Below are 18492 nucleotides of genomic sequence, written 5' to 3'. Positions count from 1 at the left end.
CTCTGCTTCTGCCCCGGGACGGAGACAGAGAGCCCGGCTCTCCCGAGGCCAGGGTTTTCAGGCTCAAGAAGAGCGTAGTGGCCATGGACGGGGCCAGGAGCTTGCGCCAAGGGCCCCAGCACTGCCCAGAAGCAAGAGGCAACAGGAGGAGCCCTCACCGCCCACAGAAGCTGCATGACACATTCAGAGCCACCAAGCGTGTCACCAGGAGTCCCGTCTCAGTCCCAGCCAGGAGGTGGGGCGGTGGGCACGTCCCCCATGGGCACAGCGGGAGCGCCTTCCTGGGACCAACGGGACACTCAGCTGCCACCCCAGGCTGGCACCAGCCCAGCCCAGGGCTACCGGGCACAGTCATTGAAGAAAAGGGGCTCATCAGCCTTCACCCCCTCAACGGGGGGCCCCTGAGAAGGAGGGGCTGCGGGCAGGGCTGACCACAGGGTGGGGACGCCTCGGAGGTCAGAGAGCACGGGGCTCAGGCCTGAGCACTTGCACAGCCGTGGCGTGCACGGGCTGCCAGGGTGAGAAAGCTTTTGCACCCGTGCCCAGGGCTGCACCACCAGCTGGGATGGCCCTTCGGGCTGCAGACTCCTGGGAGGAGGGCAGAGGGCACATGCCACGGGCTCTGTGGGCCATGCTGGGATCATCACATGGTCTCTCTTTCTCTGGCTTTCCGTGTGTTTGGTCTGCAACCATTTCAAGGTGAAAAGCCACTCTGCCTGTACAACACACACCTGGCATGGCTTGGTTCCGGGCTGCAACCCGCCACCCCTGCTTCCACAAACGACACATTCCTGAGGGGTCTGGGCAGCCTGGGAGTCCCACACCCGGGCTCAGGGGCAGGGACACTCCTTGGAGCCTTCTCATGCGGCACGAACGTGAAGAACCCAGGCCCACGCTGGTACTGCTCTCTTCTCCACGGGGTGACCAGTGTGAACCATAAAACCACAGCAGAGGTGAGGGAGTGAGTTATGAGACAAACACTTTGGCTTCTATCTCGGGGCTGCTCTGTCTCTCTGAGATCGCTGGATCTGGGGAAGGCCTGACCCGAGCAGCCCGGTGGGGAGGGACCGTCCCCTGCCGCAGCCCCGTGAACCCTCCAGAAGCAGAGCCTACCCCCCTCCCACTCCGACTCCCCAGGCAGACCAGAGGGCTCTGGCCCCGGAGAAGCCTTGACTGCAGCCTGTGATGGACCCCAGGCCAGAAGCCCCAGCCAGGCCTTCTAGAATCCTGTCCTTCAGACACCTGGGAGATCACAAGTGCTGGTTGTTTTAAGGGACTACACTCCATTTGGGCTAATTTGCTATGCATGCTTGTGTGCTAAATCACTTCAGTCGTGTCCAACTCTTTGCAACCCCATGGACTGTAGCCCTCCAGGCTCCTCTGTCCATGGGATTCTCCAGGCAAGAGTACTAGTGTGTGTTGCCATTGGCTTCTCCAGGGCATCTTCCCAACCCATGTCTCTTATGTCTCCTATGTTGACAGGCAGGTTTTTACTGCTAGCGTCACCTGGGTAGCCCCTTGTTATTCAGCAATGGGTAATTTATACACGATGACTTTAAATGGACAAGATCACCCTAAGTCAACTGGAAGAAAATAAACCGACAAGAAACCCCAAAAACCATTAGGAAGAGCCTGGAAAGTCTGATGACACAAACGCTAAGATCGTCTGCCTAGTCAAACACAAACCCCAAACCACCAAGTCAAGAGACAAGTGACAAAGTGGGGCAAAAAATATTACCAAGATGTGACTCAGGGCTCATATCATTAATGTATAGAGAACTTGAACCAGTCAATAAGAAAAGACTAACAACTCAAAGGAAAAGGGTGCAAGAGAGGGCCTTGGTAAATGCCAATCAAAGCGCCAGCACCCCGCCCCACCCCCAAAATGATCCCACTGCAAGAATGTACTCAGGGGCTGGGGTTCCAGAGCTGCTGGTTCTGGGCACATGGGGCAGCTCGACACTGGCATTGCTTTTCATCTGTGGCTCCAACTGGATGGCGGGCCATCCTGGAGCCAAAGACAGACCAGCCTCGGCAAAGACTGACCAGCCTCGGCAAAGAATGGCCAAAGAAGTGGGTGGTGGCGCTGGGTGTTGAGGAGGTCTGGACAGCATCACCCAGGAGCTGGGAGATCCTCTTGGTGAGGAACGTGTGGCAGGAAAGGCAGTGGCTTCCCACCAGTGAGAGAAGGCTGACCACACCTGCAGACCAGACAACTGTCAGGGCAGTTCCTGGGCAGACAACCCCCTTGCGTGTGTGCTAAGGCACTTCAGTCGTGTCCGACTCTTCGCAATCCCATGGACTGTAGTCCACCAGGCTCCTCTGTCCGTGGGATTCTCCAGGCAAGAATCTTGCAGTGGGTTGCCATGCCCTCCTCCACGGGTCTTCCCGACTCAAGGATTGAACCCGCATCTCCTTACGTCTCCTGCATCAGAAGGTGGGTTCTTTGCCACTAGCACCACCTGGGAAACTCTTCGGGTCTCCACGCTCCCCCAGACCCACACTTGGTCTCAGGGCTGATGTTCCTTTCCCATCCCTGACCTCGGCATGCACGCCTTTTTCCTCTGCCTCATCAGATAGTTCCTCCATCCCCACACCCAGGCACTGGATCTGATCTCGCCCCACCCTCCTACCTGCCCAGATGTTATCGGTCCAAGTGAGGAGCTGTTGAGCAACTCGACAAACCTGACACCTGATCCAGCCTGGGCTGTGGACAGCCCCCTCCTTCAGCCTCAGACAGGGAAGGGTGACGACTGCTCAACGGGAAGCCACAGATCTCGCGAGAGCCACCAGCCTCCATGCTTCTCCCAACCCTGCCGGGACCCTGCAGAGAGCCAGTCCAGGAGAAAGGCAGGGGGCACACACCTAGGAGTCTTAGGCCTCTAGAGCAGCGGCAGGAGCACCAGGAGCTTGTTGGAGTTGCAAATGCTCAAGCCCCACCCCAGATGTGCAAGATCAGAGATTCTAGGGCGGGGCCCTACAGCCGGCTTTGAGTGAGCCCTCCAGGTGTTCTCACAACCCTTCCAGCATGAGAACCAGCGTCGGGATGGATGGTTTCTGATCGCATCCACTCCTAGTGAAGCCAGGAGGTTTCTCTCCCTGCTGGGCTCACTCACCTTGGCCTCCAGGGAAGAGGCAGGCAGCAGGCACTGAGGGCTGCAACCATAGGTGGTCCTGGAGAACAGGAGTGCTTGGGCAAGATTCCCTCCCAGCGGGCCACACTTGTCGAGTGACAGGGGGAAGACTGTTACTTCGGGCCCTCCCCACCTCCAGAAGCATGGCACCCCTGGCCGACTCCACGTTTCTGGGCACTGGGCTCAGCTCTGCCCACCTCTCCCTTGTTACTCCGTGTGGGGCGGGGGGAAGGGGACCGGATCCGGGCTTCACAGAGAATCATCCCAGTCACACTCACGGGCGGTGGAACACGGTGCGCCGGGCAAGGGGTGGGGGCGGCTGGAGGCGGCCAGATTCTAGACCCTGCGAGGGTGGAAGGCATCAGGAGCGCTGGGCAAGGCCGCCCTCAGAGGCCAGGACTGGAGGGCGGGGCCGAGCGGAGACCCTCTGACCCTGCCCTTTGGCATCTTGGCGGGGTTGCCGCCCACCCTCCCTGCTCCCCCGGTCACTGGGCGCCCCCAATACACTGTCCTGGGCCATCTCGAGGGCCAAACGCCCTCAGTACATCAGGGGGAGTCCTGCCGAGAGCGGGCCCCGACGGAATCCCCAGGGTCTCCAGGTCCCTAGGCTCGGGGGAAGAGTCTCTTCGCCTTCCCCGCAAGAGAGGGCGCACAACCCAGGGAACTGCGGGGCTCTGGCCCCGCCCAGGACCCAGAGGGCGGGCGGCCGAGTACCGAGATGGAGGGTGGGGACACGGAGCAGAGGGGCCGTCTCCGCGCTTCGAGCCCCGCGCTGACCGCCCCCGCGGCGGTCATCTCTGGCTCCCCGCCTCAGCCCGCCCACCGGAAGACATGGAGCCCCGCCTTCCTGCCCACCTCTTCTGGCTTGATTCGCCAATGACCATGCTAGGCTCCTGGGAAGACCCGCCCCGTAGCTCCGAGCAAGCCCGTCCCGCTTTGTGACGGGCACCTCTATGGCCCAGTCAGAGCAGGCCGATCGCGTGAGCTCCGCCCTCCGCTCGGCCTTCGGGCTCTCTTTCCTCAGTCCCTAGGCGGGCGTCCTGTGGGCTGGTCGACCTCCCTGCTGGGAGATTCAGACTTTCCGTGCAGAGTCACGCGAGTGTACACGCCAAGCCCTGCTGTGTGCCTTTGGTGTGAGCTTGTATTCTGAAGGAGTTAAGTTCACGGGAAGTTACAGGGAAATGCCCCTCCCGTTGTTGCGCCAGCATCAGCGTGTTGCGTAGCCAGTGGGCCCTCACCAGGAAGTGGCATTGGTACCATCGGAAAGCTGCTCGGGCGTGTGTGTGTGTGTGTGTGTGTGTGTGTGTGTGCGCGCGCGCGCGCCAGTGTTTAAGACACCGTGTGTGTGTGTGTGTGTGTGTGTGTGTGTGCGCGCGCGCGCGCCAGTGTTTAAGACACCACACTCCCGCTGCCAATGGCTTGGGTTCGATTCCTGGATGGGTAGCTAGGATGCTGCATACCTTGCCACACACACACACACACACACACACACACACACACACGTCAGTACATTAATGAAACCATGCAATTTGATAACGTGGTGTGCTTCTTTTTAATCACACACTGCCCTTGAGATCCATCCATCTCAATTGGTTTCAGCAGTCAGTTCTCCCTGTGTATTGCTAGCCTTCTTCCTTGGTGTGGGTCAGCCACAGTTGTTCAAGCCTTCACCCACTGTTGCCTGTTTCCACTTTTAGGTTTCTAGAAAAAATCTGCTTTGAACATTTGTATCCAGGCTTTCCTGTGGTCAGAATTTTCCATTTCATTGGCATGAATGCCCAGCAGTGCAAGTGCTGTGTCCTAAGGAAGTGGTCGATTAGCCTTAGAAGAAACTGCCAATTTGCATTCCACTGTGGCTGGACCATTTTACCTTACCACCGTGGATATTTTTAAAGCACATAATTGAAGATTTTTACAAAACATTGTTTTAGGCAAGACTGTTAACAATTCTGTTTCTCACCTCTAACTATATTCTTCTATGGGATCACCTACATAGTTCCTCACTCAGGTTAAAAAAACACACACCCTGTATATTCAGTGTGATTTTAACTGCAATAATATATCTGCAAAAGTCTTCCTTGTCACTACACAAAAGTCTAGCTCATGTCATCTCTGGCCACAAGGTACTGAACAGAACACATGTACAATAGTTTACATAACAAATCCCCAACTGATGTAGTATAACTTTTTCTGTTCTTCTTGTTTGTTTGTTAGCACCTCTGAAGATTTGAAAATCTCCCTCAGGATAGATATTACCTTTAAGTGGAACTACCAGGTCAAAACCTATGGGCATTTACCATGTTTATTGATACTAAGCAGTTGCCTCCCCAAAAGACCCTGATTGGCATATAGCAGGGCTGTTAGCCCTGTGCTCCATATGTTGCAGAGATTTTCTCTCAGTCTCTCTCTAAAGAGCTCAGTTTCTTCTTGAATGTGTTACTAAAGTGAGTGAAGTTGCTCAGTCGTGTCTGATTTTTTGTGACTCCATGAACTGTAGCCTACCAGGATCCTCCATCCATGGGATTTTCCAGGCAAGAGTACTGGAGAGGGTTGCCATTTCCTTCTCCAGGGGATCTTCCCGACCCAGGGATCGAACCTGGGTCTCCCACGTTGTAGGCAGACACTTTACCATCTGAGCCACCAGGGAAGTTACTACAGAGGTTTAGTCAAAAAGAGCAAAGCTCATGTCATCATCAGAGTCTTCAGATTCTTTTTTCTTTCTTTCTTCTTCTCAGCTGGGACAGCAGTGGTGGAGGGGGCAGGACCTTATGGTGGTGCAGCACCAGTTGTTGGGACAGGTCCACCAGCCCCCACATGGCAGATGAAGCTGCCAATGCTGACACTGGCCAAAGCCTTTACAAACAAGCCTGGCCAGAAAGGGTCAACATTTACACTGGCTGTTTTAACGAGGGCACTGATCTTATCCTCTGTGACCATCACCTCACTGGGCAGAATGAGGGCTGAGTAGGTGCAAGGAAGCTCCGAGACAGAAGCCACAGTGCGGGTGAGTGCTCAGTGCGGCTGCTGGCTCAGTGCTAGTTGTGAGATGAAGTGAGGGCCTCACCCCAAAACGGCCTTGGCTTCTCAGAAGGACCAAGCACCTTAGGGGCTGCGGAAGAAAGGGATCTCTCTCCTTTTTTGGCTGCATAGCATGGCATGCCAGATCTTAGTTCCTATACCAAGAATTGAACCAAGCCCGGCCCCTGCAGTGGAAGCATGGTGTCTTAACCACTGGACCACTTTGGGATTCCCGTCTCTTATCTCAAAAGACTAGGCCAGCTGGTTTTGGCTGTCAAGAAGTTACACAATTTTATGTGACCAAATTATTATTAAACTCTGGATTGATGATTTCTGGGTTGTGAATCTTGGGCACAAAATTGCCCTGCCTCAAGTGAGGAGAGTCATGTGACTCAGGGCAGAATTTCCAAGTTCCCACACCCGATGCTTTGTGGACCCAGGCTGGCTGATTCTTGCTGTCCTGCTGGCCCCACTACTGTGTGTGTGTGTGTGTATGTGTGTGTGTGAGGAGGTGTCTTATGATCTCAGGCTAGGTAGGCCAGGACTGGGGCCAGTGCCCCTGCCCTCCTGGGATGCCAGGTCAGTTGGGGAAAAGACAGGGAAACCTGTACATGAAGTGTTTTATATTATTTAAATGCATAGGTGGCCCGCCAGTGAGCAAGCGAAATCCATGGGGAAAGCACAAATAAGAACCGAGAATCCACCTAAAACCATTGCTCTTGAAGGTTACCTGCACCGTAAGAAGGAAGCACAAGGCTGTAAAAGGAACTGCGTCCATCCCAGCATGTGTCTGAGTGAGCAAAAGACCGGTCCCCGTCCTCTACAAGCAGAGACTTCCATCCTGCTGCCACAGACAGTGGGGCTTTAGCAAACCACTGGCTGAGGGAGGTTCCCCACCCCCCGGCCGATCCCCGGCACTGTGGTTGTACTGCTGGGCTCCTGGCAGAGGGAATGCTCCCAGAAGGGATGCCTCACCTCTGGCTTCCCACTCAAGACTCCCAGAGGGCCAGCTGAAGACTGGTTTGCAATCTCACGTTTAAGACACCACCCATCCTCATGGAATGCTGGCAGGTCCCTCAGAGAGAGGAGTGGCTTTGTTACCTCCCCAGGGCGTTACTGTCAGAGGCCAGATGATATAATTTTCTGTAAGGGCTGGGAGTGTCTGTTACGGGCCTGGATTCACCCATCCAAGCCTCGTGGCGGCCCTAGGAAGTCGGTAGCAAGTCACCCCCTTCTCCAGATGAGCAAATGAGGACACGGAAGGCTTGAGCAGCTTGTTCTGAATCTCTGGCTAGCAGGAGGGAAGGGTGGATAGGGACATTGGCCTCTAAGCCTGACCTCCTTTTGCAGGCTGTAAAGTGAAGTGAAAGTCATTCAGTCGTGTCCAGCTCTTTGAGACCCCATGGACTATACCGTCCATGGAATTATCTGGGCCAGAATACTGGTGTGGTTAGCCTTTTCTTTCACCAAGAGATATTCCCAACCCGGGGATTGAACCCAGCTCTCCTGCATTGCAGGTGGGATTCTTTACCAGTTGATCCACCAGGGAAGCCCAAGAATACTGGAGTGGGTAGCCTATCCCTTCTCCAGAGGATCTTCCTGACCCAGGAATCAAACCGAGGTCTCCTGCATTCCAGGTGGATTCTTTGCCAACTGTGCGCTCAGGGAAGCCCTTTTGCAGGCTACACTTTCCATCTGGCTCCCAAGGAGGTTCCTGGGGCATCATATTACACATCAGCTTGTCCTGAAGGCATCAGAGGTGAGTCCCAGTGAATATCCCCGGGCCTTGGATCAGTCCATAAAGGAAGGAGGTGAGAAAGAGAAACACCTGTACTCTTGTGCCTAATCAGGGGGACTTTGAAATTCTCATGAGATCAGAGAGAGGTTCTCATAGATATTTACCAGTCTTCTGCATTCCTGTGATAGAAGGCTACTGCAACTCCCCAAATCTTCACTAGCCTCCGAGACACACCAAAAGAGACACACACGGTGGGAGGTGGGAGGGAAGTTCAAGAGGGAGGGGGACATATGTATACCTATGGCTGATCCATGTTGATGTACAACAGAAACCATCGCAGTATTGTAAAGCAATTATCCTCCAATTAAAAATAAACTTAAAAAAGTAGATACACAAGAAGGAATTAACAAGATAAGACAAATTCTAAAAGTCTAAGCAGAATTTAAAACTAAAAAATAACTTTAGACATTAGAAACAAAACCACAGTCTTTGAAATAAAAATCTCAGCTGATGAATCAAACCACATGTAGATGACTTGGAAGATGACAAGGCAGTGACCTTGAGGAGAGATGGCCCAGGCTTCGTGGCCCCTCATCCTGGCTTCTGGGCTTCCGATGACGTCAACCCCTTCCCTTCTTGCCCTGGGTCTGGGGCGGCAGCTGATTCCTGTACTCGCTGCGTGCCTTCAGCCCTCCGAGCCATCCCTGAGTGACCACCTATGCTTGAGGTTCTCATGACTTGTGGGAGTCTCAGCAGTCACCATGCTGCCCCCGTGCTCGACTGGGGTGAAGAGCCAAGGGCAGCAAGTGCCCAAGGAGCCAGAGTGGCTGCTACCCTGAACTGTCATGGAGGGAATGCCGGGAACCAAGGCTGGGCTGTGCGGTGACTACAGTGTCCCTGGGAGGAAACTGACAAGGATACCTGCCTTAACCTCTCGGCTCAAGTCACAGGATGACAGCCACAGCTCTTCCATGGCAGCCTGTTAATTCCCGTGCCTGCAGGGCTGACAGGGCTGGAAATCAAACACAGCATTCCACCATGTCAGTTGCAGAATGCCCAGGTCGCTTGAATTCCCAGCCTCTCTGCATTTCCTAGATGAAAGGCAGGGTGCTGTGTGAACGAGTGGGATCTTGAAACCAAGACTCGGGATATCTGGCTGCCCTCGGTGGAAGCTGACAACTGGCAAGCCCCCAGTCCCCCAGAGCCTCCCTTGCTGATGGAAGTAGCTTGCCCAGTCATGTCTGGGAGGCTGGTGTTCTGTCCTTTGAGGACTGTGCCATTACCTCACCTGGTGCCGATGCCTTGCAAGGGGACACCGACTGTCTTCCAGACCCTCTGCCACCACATCCTGTTGCCACGAGACCCATAAGTGGGGTCCAATTACCGCATGATTGAGGGGACAGGCACAAAGTCTGACACTTCAGGAAACAGCTCATACATCAATAAATATTTTCCAGACTTCACTGCTATCTACCAGCTTAACTTTATTTGGACATTTGTGGTAGGAGCTTCTCAGGGAGTTCAACTCAGTAGGTGATCTGGGCCATTCGATGAAGTGGATTAACTGATAGAGGTCTATTTACTAGAAGGTTCTGATTGAAAGCATCAGTATTAGGACATGTAGCTGCTGTGTAGTCTAGCACGCATTTCACATGGGTGGCTGACTGATACTTGGACCTACTGCTGACCTGCATTTCATAGGTTTTGATGCCAGAAAAGCCCTGACAGGAGGAAAGAATACAAAGGCTTCAGTACAGTTCAGTTCAGTCACCCAGTTGTGTCCGACTCTTTGTGACCCCATGGACTGCAGCACGCCAGGCTTCCCTGTCCATCACCAACACCAAGAGCTTGCTCAAGCTCATATCCATCAAGTTGGTTATGCCATCCAACAATCTCATCCCCTGTTGTCCCCTTCTCCTCCCACCTTCAATCTTTCTGAGCACCAGGGTCTTTTCTAATGAGTCAGTTCTTTGTATCAGGTGGCCAAAGTACTAGAGCTTCATCTTCAGCATCAGTCCTTCCAATGAATATTCAGGACTGATTTCCTTTAGAATGGGCTGCTTGGATCTCCTTGCAGTCCAAGGGACTCTCAAGAGCCTTCTCCAACACCACAGTTCAAAAGCATTAATTGTTCAGTGCTCAGACTTCTTTATGGTCCAACTCTGACATCCATACATGATTACTGCAAAAACCATAGCTTTGACTAGATGGACCTTTGTTGGCAAAGTAGCGTCTCTGCTTTATAATATGTTGTCTAGGTTTGTTATAGCTTTTCTTCCAAGGTGCAATCATCTTTGAATTTCATGGCTGCAGTCACAATCTGTAGTGATTTTGGAGCCTTCCAAAATAAATTCTGTCACTGTTTCCATTGTTTCCCCATCTGTTTGCCATAAAGTCTTAGGACTAGATGCCATGATGGTTGCTTTTTGAATGTTGAGTTTTAACCAGCTTTTTCACTTTCAACAAGAGGTTTTTCAGTTCCTCTTCGCCTTCTGCCATAAGGGTGGTGTCATTTGCATATCTGAAGTTACTGATATTTCTCCCAGCAATCTTGATGCCAGCTTCTGCTTCATCCAGCCTGGCATTTCGCTTGATGTCGTCTCCATATAAATTAAATAATCAGGGTGAAAATATACAGCATTGATGCTGGATATTGACAATATAATCCTTTTCCAATTTGGAACCAGTTCATTGTTCCATGTCTGGTTTTAACTGTTGCTTCTTGAACTGCATACAGATTTCTCATGAGGCAGGTAATGTGGTCTGGTATCCCCATCTCTTTGAAAAATTTTCACAATTTGTTGTGATCCACACAGTCAAAGGCTTTAGTGTAGGCAACAAAGCAGAAGTAGATGTTTTTCTGGAATTCTCTTGCTTTTTCAATGATCCAGTGGATGTTAGCAATTTGATCTCTGGTTCCTCTGCCTTTTCTAAATCCAGCTTGAACATCTGGAAGTTTTCAGTTCACGTGCTGTTGAAGCCTAGCTTGGAGAATTTTGAGCATTACTTTGCTAGTGTGTGAGATGAACGACATTGTGCAGTAGGTTGAACATTCTTTGGCATTGCCTTTCTTTGGCATTGGAATGAAAACTGACCTTTTGCAGTGCTGCAGCCCTGCTGAGTTTTCCACATTTGCTGGCATATTGAATGCAGCATCATTTACAGCACTTTCACAGCATCATCTTTTAGAATTTGAAATAGCTCAGCTGGAATTCCATCACCCCCCCCTAACTTTGTTCATAGTGATGCTTCCTAAGGCCCACTTCACTTTGCACTCCAGGATGTCTGGCTCTAGGTGAGTGATCGCATCATCATGCTTATCTGGATCATTAAGATCTTTTTTGTATGGTTCTTCTGTGTATTCATACCACCTCTTCTTAATGTCTTCTGCTTCCGTTAGGTCCATACCACCTCTGTCCTTTATTGCGCCCACCTTTGCATGAAATGTTCCCTTGGTATCTCTGATTTTCTTGAAGAGATCTCTAGTCTTTCCCATCCTATTGCTTTCCTCTGTTTCCTTGCAGTGATACTGAGGAAGGCTTTCTTATCTCTCCTTGCTATTTTTTCAAACTCTGCATTCAGATGGGTTTATCTTTCCTTTTCTCCTTTGCCTTTCACTTCTGTTCTTTTCACAACTATTTGTAAGGCCTCCTCAGACACACATTTTGCCTTTTTGCATTTCTTTTTCTTGGGGATGGTCTCAATCACCGCCTACTGTACAATATCCTGAACCTCTGTCCATAGTTCTTCAGGCACTCTATCAGATCTAACCCCTTGAATCTATTTGTCACTTGTACTGTATAATCGTAAAGGGTTTGATTTAGGTCATACCTGAATGGTCTAGTGGTTTTCCCTACTTTCTTCAATTTAAGTCTGAATTTGGCAATAAGGAGTTCAGATCTGAGCCACAGTCAGCACCCGGTCTTGTTTCTGCTGACTGTGTAGAGCTTCTCTATCTTTGGCTATAAAGGATATAATAAATCCGATTTCGTTATTGACATCTGTTGATATCCATGGGTATAGTCATCTCTGGTGTTGTTGCAAGAGGGTTTTTGCTATGACCAGTGTTCTCTTGGCAAAACTCTGTTAGCCCTTGCCCTGCTTCATTTTGTACATATCCAAAAGCTTAGGGAGAGAGAAATCAGCTCTTTTCTGTGAGGCACTGACACAGCCATTGGAGCAGGACTCTGAAAGACCACAGTGCCTCTAGGGAAGAAATAGTTGGGCACCCTGCTCCAGATGGTCAATACTGAAATCAGACTGAGTATATATTTTTTCCAAGAGAACACACTGGTCATAGCAAACACCGTCTTCCAACAACACAAGAGACAATTCTACACATGGATATCATCAGATGGTCAAAACGGAAATCATATTGATTGTATTCTTTGCAGCCAAAGATAGAGAAACTCTATACAGTTAGCAGAAACAAGACCCGAGCTGACTGTGGCTCAGATCATGAACTCCTTTTTGCAAAATTCAGACTTAAAGAAAGTATGGAAAACCACTAGACCATTCAGGTATGACCAAAATAAAATCCTACAATTATACAGTGGAAGTGACAAACAGATTCAAAGGATTAGATCTGATAGAGTGCCTGAAGAACTATGGACGGAGGTTTGGGACATTGCCCAGGAGGTGGTGATCAAGACCATCCCCAAGAAAAAGAAATGCAAAAAGGCAAAATGGTTGTCTGAGGAGGCCTTACAAATAGCTGAGAAAAAAAAAGAAACAAAAGGCAAAGGAGAAAAGGAAAGATAAACCCATCTGAATGCAGAGTTCCAAAGAACAGCAAGGAGAGATAAGAAAGCCTTCCTCAGTGATCAATGCAAAGAAACAGAGGAAAACAATAGAACAGGAAAGACTAGAGATCTCTTCAAGAAAATCAGAGATACCAAGGGAACATTTCACGCAAATGTGGGCACAATAAAGGACAGAGGCGGTATTGGCCTGACAGAAGCAGAAGAGGTTAAGAACTGGTGGCAGGAATACATAGAATAACTATACAAAACAGGTCTTAATGACTCAGATAAGCACGGATGATGCAATCACTCACCTAGAGCCAGACATCCTGGAGTGCAAAGTGAAGTGGACCTTGGGAAGTATCACTATGAACAAAGCTAGTGGAGGTGATGGAATTCCAGCTGAGCTATTTCAAGTCCTAAAAGATGATGCTGTGAAAGTGTTGCATTCAATATGTCAGCAAATGTGGAAAACTTAGCAGTGGCCATAGCACTACAAAAGGTCAGTTTTCATTCCAATGCCAAAGAAAGGCAATGCCAAATAATGTTCAACCTACTGCACAATTTCATTCATCTCACACACTAGCAAAGTAATGCTCAAAATTCTCCAAGCTAGGCTTCAACAGCACGTGAACTGAAAACTTCCAGATGTTCAAGCTGGATTTAGAAAAGGCAGAGGAACCAGAGATCAAATTGTGAACATCTGTTGGATCATCGAAAAAGCAAGAGAATTCCAGAAAAACATCTACTTCAGCTTTATTGCCTATGCTAAAGCCTTTGTGTGGATCACAACAAATTGTAGAAAATTGTTAAAGAGATGGGAATACCAGATCACCTTACCTGCCTTAGAAGCAGACATGGAAAAACAGACTGCTTCCAAATTGGGAAAGGAGTACATCAAGGCTGTATATTGTCACCCTGCTTATTTAACGTCTATGCAGAGTACTTCATGTGAAATGCCCAGCTGGTGAAGCACAAACTGGAATCATGATTGCCGGGAGAAATATCAATAATTTCATATATGCAGATGATACCACCCTTATGTCAGAAAGCCAAGAGGAACTAAAGAGCCTCTTCATGAATGTGAAAGAAGAGAGTGAAAAATCTGGCTTAAAACTCATCATTCAAAAAGCAAAATTAATGGCATTCAGTTCCATCATTTCATGGCAAATAGATGGAATACATTGGAAATAGTGACAGACTTTATTTTCGTGGGCTGTAAATCACTGCAGATGGTGACTGCAGCCATGAAATTAAGAGACATTTGCTCCTTGGAAAGGAAGCTATGACAAACCTAGACAGCATATTAAAAAGCAGAGACATCACTTTGGGACAAAAGTCCATATTGTCAAAGCTATAGTTTTTCCAGTAGTCATGTATGGATGTGAGAGTGGACCATAAAGAAGGCTGAGCACCGAACAATTGATGCTTTTGAACTGTGCTGGAGAAGACTCTTGAGCGTTCCTTGGACTCCAAGGAGACCCAACCAGTCAATCCTAAACGAAATCACTCCTGAATATTAACTGGAAGGAGTGATGCTGAAACCGAAGCTCCAATCGTTTTTCCTGATGCGAAGAGCCAACTCATTAGAAAAGACCCTGATGTTGGAAAAACCGAGGGCAGAAGTGGGTGACAGCGAATGAGATGGATGGATAGCATCACTGACTCAGTGAACATGAGTTTGAGCAAACTCTCAAAGACAGTGGAGGACAGGGGAGCCTGGCATGCTGCATCCCATGGGTTTGCAAAGATTCAGACATGAGTAAGTGAACAGTATCAACAGCTGATCCAGCTCTGCCTGATGTATACTGTACAACCCTAAATGTTCTAGTTCTCGGAGCCAAAAACCTGAGTTGAGCTGCCCCCACGGATAGTCATATCTCACCCCATTTCCAGAGGTAAGGCCTCTGGATGGAATGAGAGATCATGTTCCTTGAGAAAGACCCCGTGCCACAGCTGGAAGTGCACACAGCAAATCTTCCCACGCCTTCCTTGAGGACCCATGCACTAAAGTGACAGGTTGTCCTGGAGAAGAGATGCGTCACATCTGTCAAGCGACATGGGGACGCCTTCAAGACTTCCTTACTTTCCTGCGGTCCTCACCTCTAGAAGGCTGGGCACCTCTGGCGGACGTTTAGATCCCTGGTGGTAGGAGCATTAGCTTTGCACACTTCTCTGAATACTATCCTTGGGTTGGTGGGGTAAGGATCCGTGGTTTATCTGTAAACATTTCAAGGGCACACTCAGGAGGTGCTGGAATTCAGTGGGCAGGGAACAGAAAGAACTGCATCAGGGGTGTGTGTGTTTTGGAGCCGGGGGGTGGGGGTGGGGCGGTGAGTACCAGATTCTGGGCCTTGGGAGTGTGGAAGCTCCCAGGAGTACCGATCAAGGCAGCCCTCAGAGGCCAGGACTGGGGTGCAGCCCAGGACTGACAGTGTTCCTTTGCCATCTGAGGGGGATCACCAGCTTCCTTTCCCCTTCTCCAAGGCACCCTGCGGAGAACAACGTCTCATTTCTTGCAAGAGACAGGGTAGGCCTAACGGTGCTCAGGTGGGGTTTCCTGAGCTCTGGATCTTGGTGGCGGCTTTTCCTTGGCCTTTCTCGCAGGAAGGCACAGACCACCTGGGGTCGGCGCTGGATCCCTCCCTCGCCCCCGCCCTGGGTTTTCAGAGAAGTGGGACTTGGGTACTGCTCGCGGACAAGTGGGTTCAACACTCTTCACTTGGGGGGGCGCGGGGGCAGGGGCGGGCTTCCCCCTCGGCCTCCTGGTCGACAAAGGAATGCAGGCTGAGACTCCAGCCGGGCGCATCTCTTCCCGGCTCCAGGGCGCCGGGGAAGGCAGAGGCTTGTCCCAGGCTCTGCGATGCCTGGCAACATGCGCGCGGCCGCCGTGAACTTGAGGGTACTTTCAACTCTAGGAACATATTGTCTTTCACAGTTACGGCAAAGCCTCGGGCAAGAGCTCTACGCCCAAGATGGCCAGCCGGAAGCTGGGTTCTCGCGCCGATGTGGCGAAACCCCATTCGCCAGCTGGGCGCCCGCAGTTGGGAGCCTAACCGCCTTCTCGGTCTGCGCATGTGCTCAGCTCCCACCGCACGCAGGCGCAGAGCATCGCTACATCTATGGTCCGGAAGTCTGATAGAGCGTCTACGCGCCCTCGCCTGGACTCTATGGTTCCTACGCGTGAAGATAGGCTGCCTATATAAGACCTGCGCAGGCGTGGGAGCGCCTCTTTCCCTTTGGCACGGTAAGTAGTCGCGGCCTCTGGTTATGGCTGTCCTTGCCATTTCTGTCTCCTAGTTTAATACCTGTGTTCGACTTCTTTTCCGACTTTGTTTCATTGTAGCCACTGAAGATCCTGGTGTCGCCATGGGCCGCCGCCCCGCCCGGTGGTGAGTGCTACTCCATGCTTTTTCGCTGCTGGGAAGCGAGAGGGAGGGCCATTTAACCGTTAAAAGCAACAGTGGGGTGGGGTCTCCCTGGTGCGGCTTTTCTGTCCTGGGGACGGACTCTGCATATTCCTTGAGACATTCCAGGTCACTTGAGGTCTTCTATTTTGTTGTAGAGGTGGATTGACCCAGTTTTGCACACGAGGGCCCCAGTGTAGGGGTACAAGCGATGTCTACCTTGCATCCCGCTCTCTGGACTTGAAAATTCGCTAGTTTAGTTTCCTCTCGAGGCCTCTGTGTACCATTCCCGTCTTATTTCCAGGCGACGTGCGATGTGGGCGCCTCGGATGCCAAGGGCAGTCCCAGAAAAGTGGTTTCAGCTGCCTCGGCCCTGCAGGGGGCGCCGGGAGCCCTTCACATGGCTTGGAGGCGAACTTAATGCCACGTGCTCCAAGGTCCATTTAGGTGGATGGCTTGAACTGTGCTATTTTATATTTAAACCGAGAAAGTGTGTTTCAGAATGTGAGCGTTTAAAACAACAGGGTTGAGGATGGTATTTTATTTTTTAATCCCCTGTTACAGGTGACTTGAGTTTTGGCCATATCTTGTTTTAGCGCCCATTTCCGGTAAAGGAGACCAAGCTGGGAGATTAACATGTGTCAGGTTTTGAACGTGCATGTTGTAGAGCTCCTTTATGAACCCTTGCTAACCTGGGTTGTCTTCCTTGCAGTTACCGGTATTGTAAGAACAAGCCGTACCCAAAGTCCCGCTTCTGCCGAGGTGTCCCTGGTAAGTAGGGGCAAAGCTCCCAAACTGGTTTGGGCCCAATGACCTAGTTGCTTATGGAACTCCCACACTCAGCAAGGTTGTCTTTTTTTCCCCAGATGCTAAGATTCGCATCTTCGACTTGGGGCGTAAGAAGGCCAAAGTGGATGAGTTCCCACTCTGTGGCCACATGGTGTCAGATGAGTATGAGCAGCTTTCCTCTGAAGGTGAGGCAGGCTTCCTTGTCAATGCTGCCCGGTTCCTTGTGTGTGCACCCCCAGCCAAACCTGGAAGTCACTGCACTGAAATGACCAGCTTATTAATCACAAGTGCCCAATCATTAGCCTCTTTGCTAAACTCATCCCACCAAGACAGAGAGCCATGGTAAATGCTTCTGTGGCATTTTGTCTTCCCGTAGCCCTGGAGGCTGCCCGTATTTGTGCCAACAAGTACATGGTGAAAAGCTGTGGCAAAGATGGTTTTCACATCCGAGTGCGGCTCCACCCCTTCCATGTCATCCGCATCAACAAGATGTTGTCTTGCGCTGGAGCTGATAGGTGAGCTGGATCCTGAGACCTCTACTTTGGGCTTGATGATTTTCATCGACCAGGGCAGAGAAGTGGCCCCACAGAGATTAACCCCCAGCAAAGCCAGGCCAAAGGGCTAGTAAGTGGACCTCAATGGACACTGAACAATCGCAGAGTCCCAGAAAGAAACTCAAAAGGCATCATCGCTCTGGGCAACAAGTTGCTCATGTGGGAATAGCTTCTCTTTGCACCTGATGACATAACCTGCAAGCAAGCAGGTTGCTGGGGTGGTCATAGGTCTTTCAGATGAGCCCAATGGCACCTTGCAGGGACTCTAGCTAGTCTGTTTTTTGGTTCTCTTTTCTTTGCAGCCAATTAAGCCGACTGTGCTCTTTTCCCCATGGGGGCCCAGTGTGCAATGGCTGCAAATAGCAGGCTCCTTGGTAGTGTATGCAACCTGTTGCCTGTACAGGCTGCCCTAAGGGACCTTGGAGACAACTCTTCCTAGTGGGCATTCATGACTGGCCTGCTGTTTCCCAATCTAGACTCCAGACAGGTATGCGCGGTGCCTTTGGAAAGCCTCAGGGCACAGTGGCCAGGGTCCACATTGGCCAGGTCATAATGTCCATCCGCACCAAGCTGCAGAACAAGGAACATGTGATTGAAGCCCTCCGCCGGGCCAAGTTCAAGTTCCCTGGCCGCCAGAAGGTAAGGAGCTTGGTCTCCCCTTTCTCTACTCCTGGCCTCAGGGCCCGTGACTCAGTTGTTTCTGTCTCTCTCTAGATCCACATCTCTAAGAAGTGGGGATTTACCAAATTCAACGCGGATGAATTTGAGAACATGGTGGCAGAAAAGCGACTCATCCCAGATGGCTGTGGGGTCAAATACATCCCTAATCGTGGTCCCCTGGACAAATGGCGGGCCCTGCACTCATGAGCATCAGCGCTGTGCCCTCATTAATCATGCTCACCAATAAATGCTTTTTCCTGTCCATCTGTCTTTGCATCTGGATTCATGGTGGGTGGGGAACTGGATGCCCCAAGGGTTGCTGTCATTTCAGAAGACCGACAAGCTGGCCAGTTGACAGTAGGGCCAGTGAGGTACATGCCTTGACCCCAGGCAGTAGGTTCTGAAGTCCCCCCACCTATATGTGGAGCACTGAAAAGCTCACACCCTGGA

At 50.9% G+C, this 18492-nt stretch overlaps 1 protein-coding gene, 1 non-coding gene and 1 pseudogene across 2 annotated transcripts; 2 read left to right on the top strand and 1 right to left on the bottom strand.

Moving 5' to 3' along the window:
* Positions 1-5435: 5435 nt before the first annotated feature.
* LOC138930770 (large ribosomal subunit protein P1-like) lies at positions 5436-8863 on the bottom strand (annotated as a pseudogene).
* Positions 8864-14940: 6077 nt separating this feature from the next.
* On the top strand, positions 14941-18306 carry RPL10 (ribosomal protein L10). Its single transcript, XM_070291914.1, has 8 exons — positions 14941-15162; positions 15571-15879; positions 15979-16024; positions 16752-16810; positions 16906-17013; positions 17205-17343; positions 17859-18021; positions 18097-18306. Exons 2-8 carry the CDS (start codon positions 15639-15641, stop codon positions 18247-18249), a joined length of 909 nt encoding a protein of 302 aa, XP_070148015.1. The 5' UTR covers positions 14941-15162; positions 15571-15638; the 3' UTR covers positions 18250-18306.
* LOC138931257 (small nucleolar RNA SNORA70) lies at positions 17679-17813 on the top strand. Its single transcript, XR_011446503.1, has one exon. It is a non-coding gene; the product is annotated as a small nucleolar RNA SNORA70 (small nucleolar RNA).
* Positions 18307-18492: the final 186 nt, after the last annotated feature.

This window comes from Ovis canadensis, chromosome X (assembly GCF_042477335.2).
Source record: "Ovis canadensis isolate MfBH-ARS-UI-01 breed Bighorn chromosome X, ARS-UI_OviCan_v2, whole genome shotgun sequence".
NCBI lineage: Eukaryota > Metazoa > Chordata > Mammalia > Artiodactyla > Bovidae > Ovis > Ovis canadensis.
Note: the sequence above shows the minus strand (reverse complement) of the source record. Positions and strands in the feature narration are given on the sequence as shown.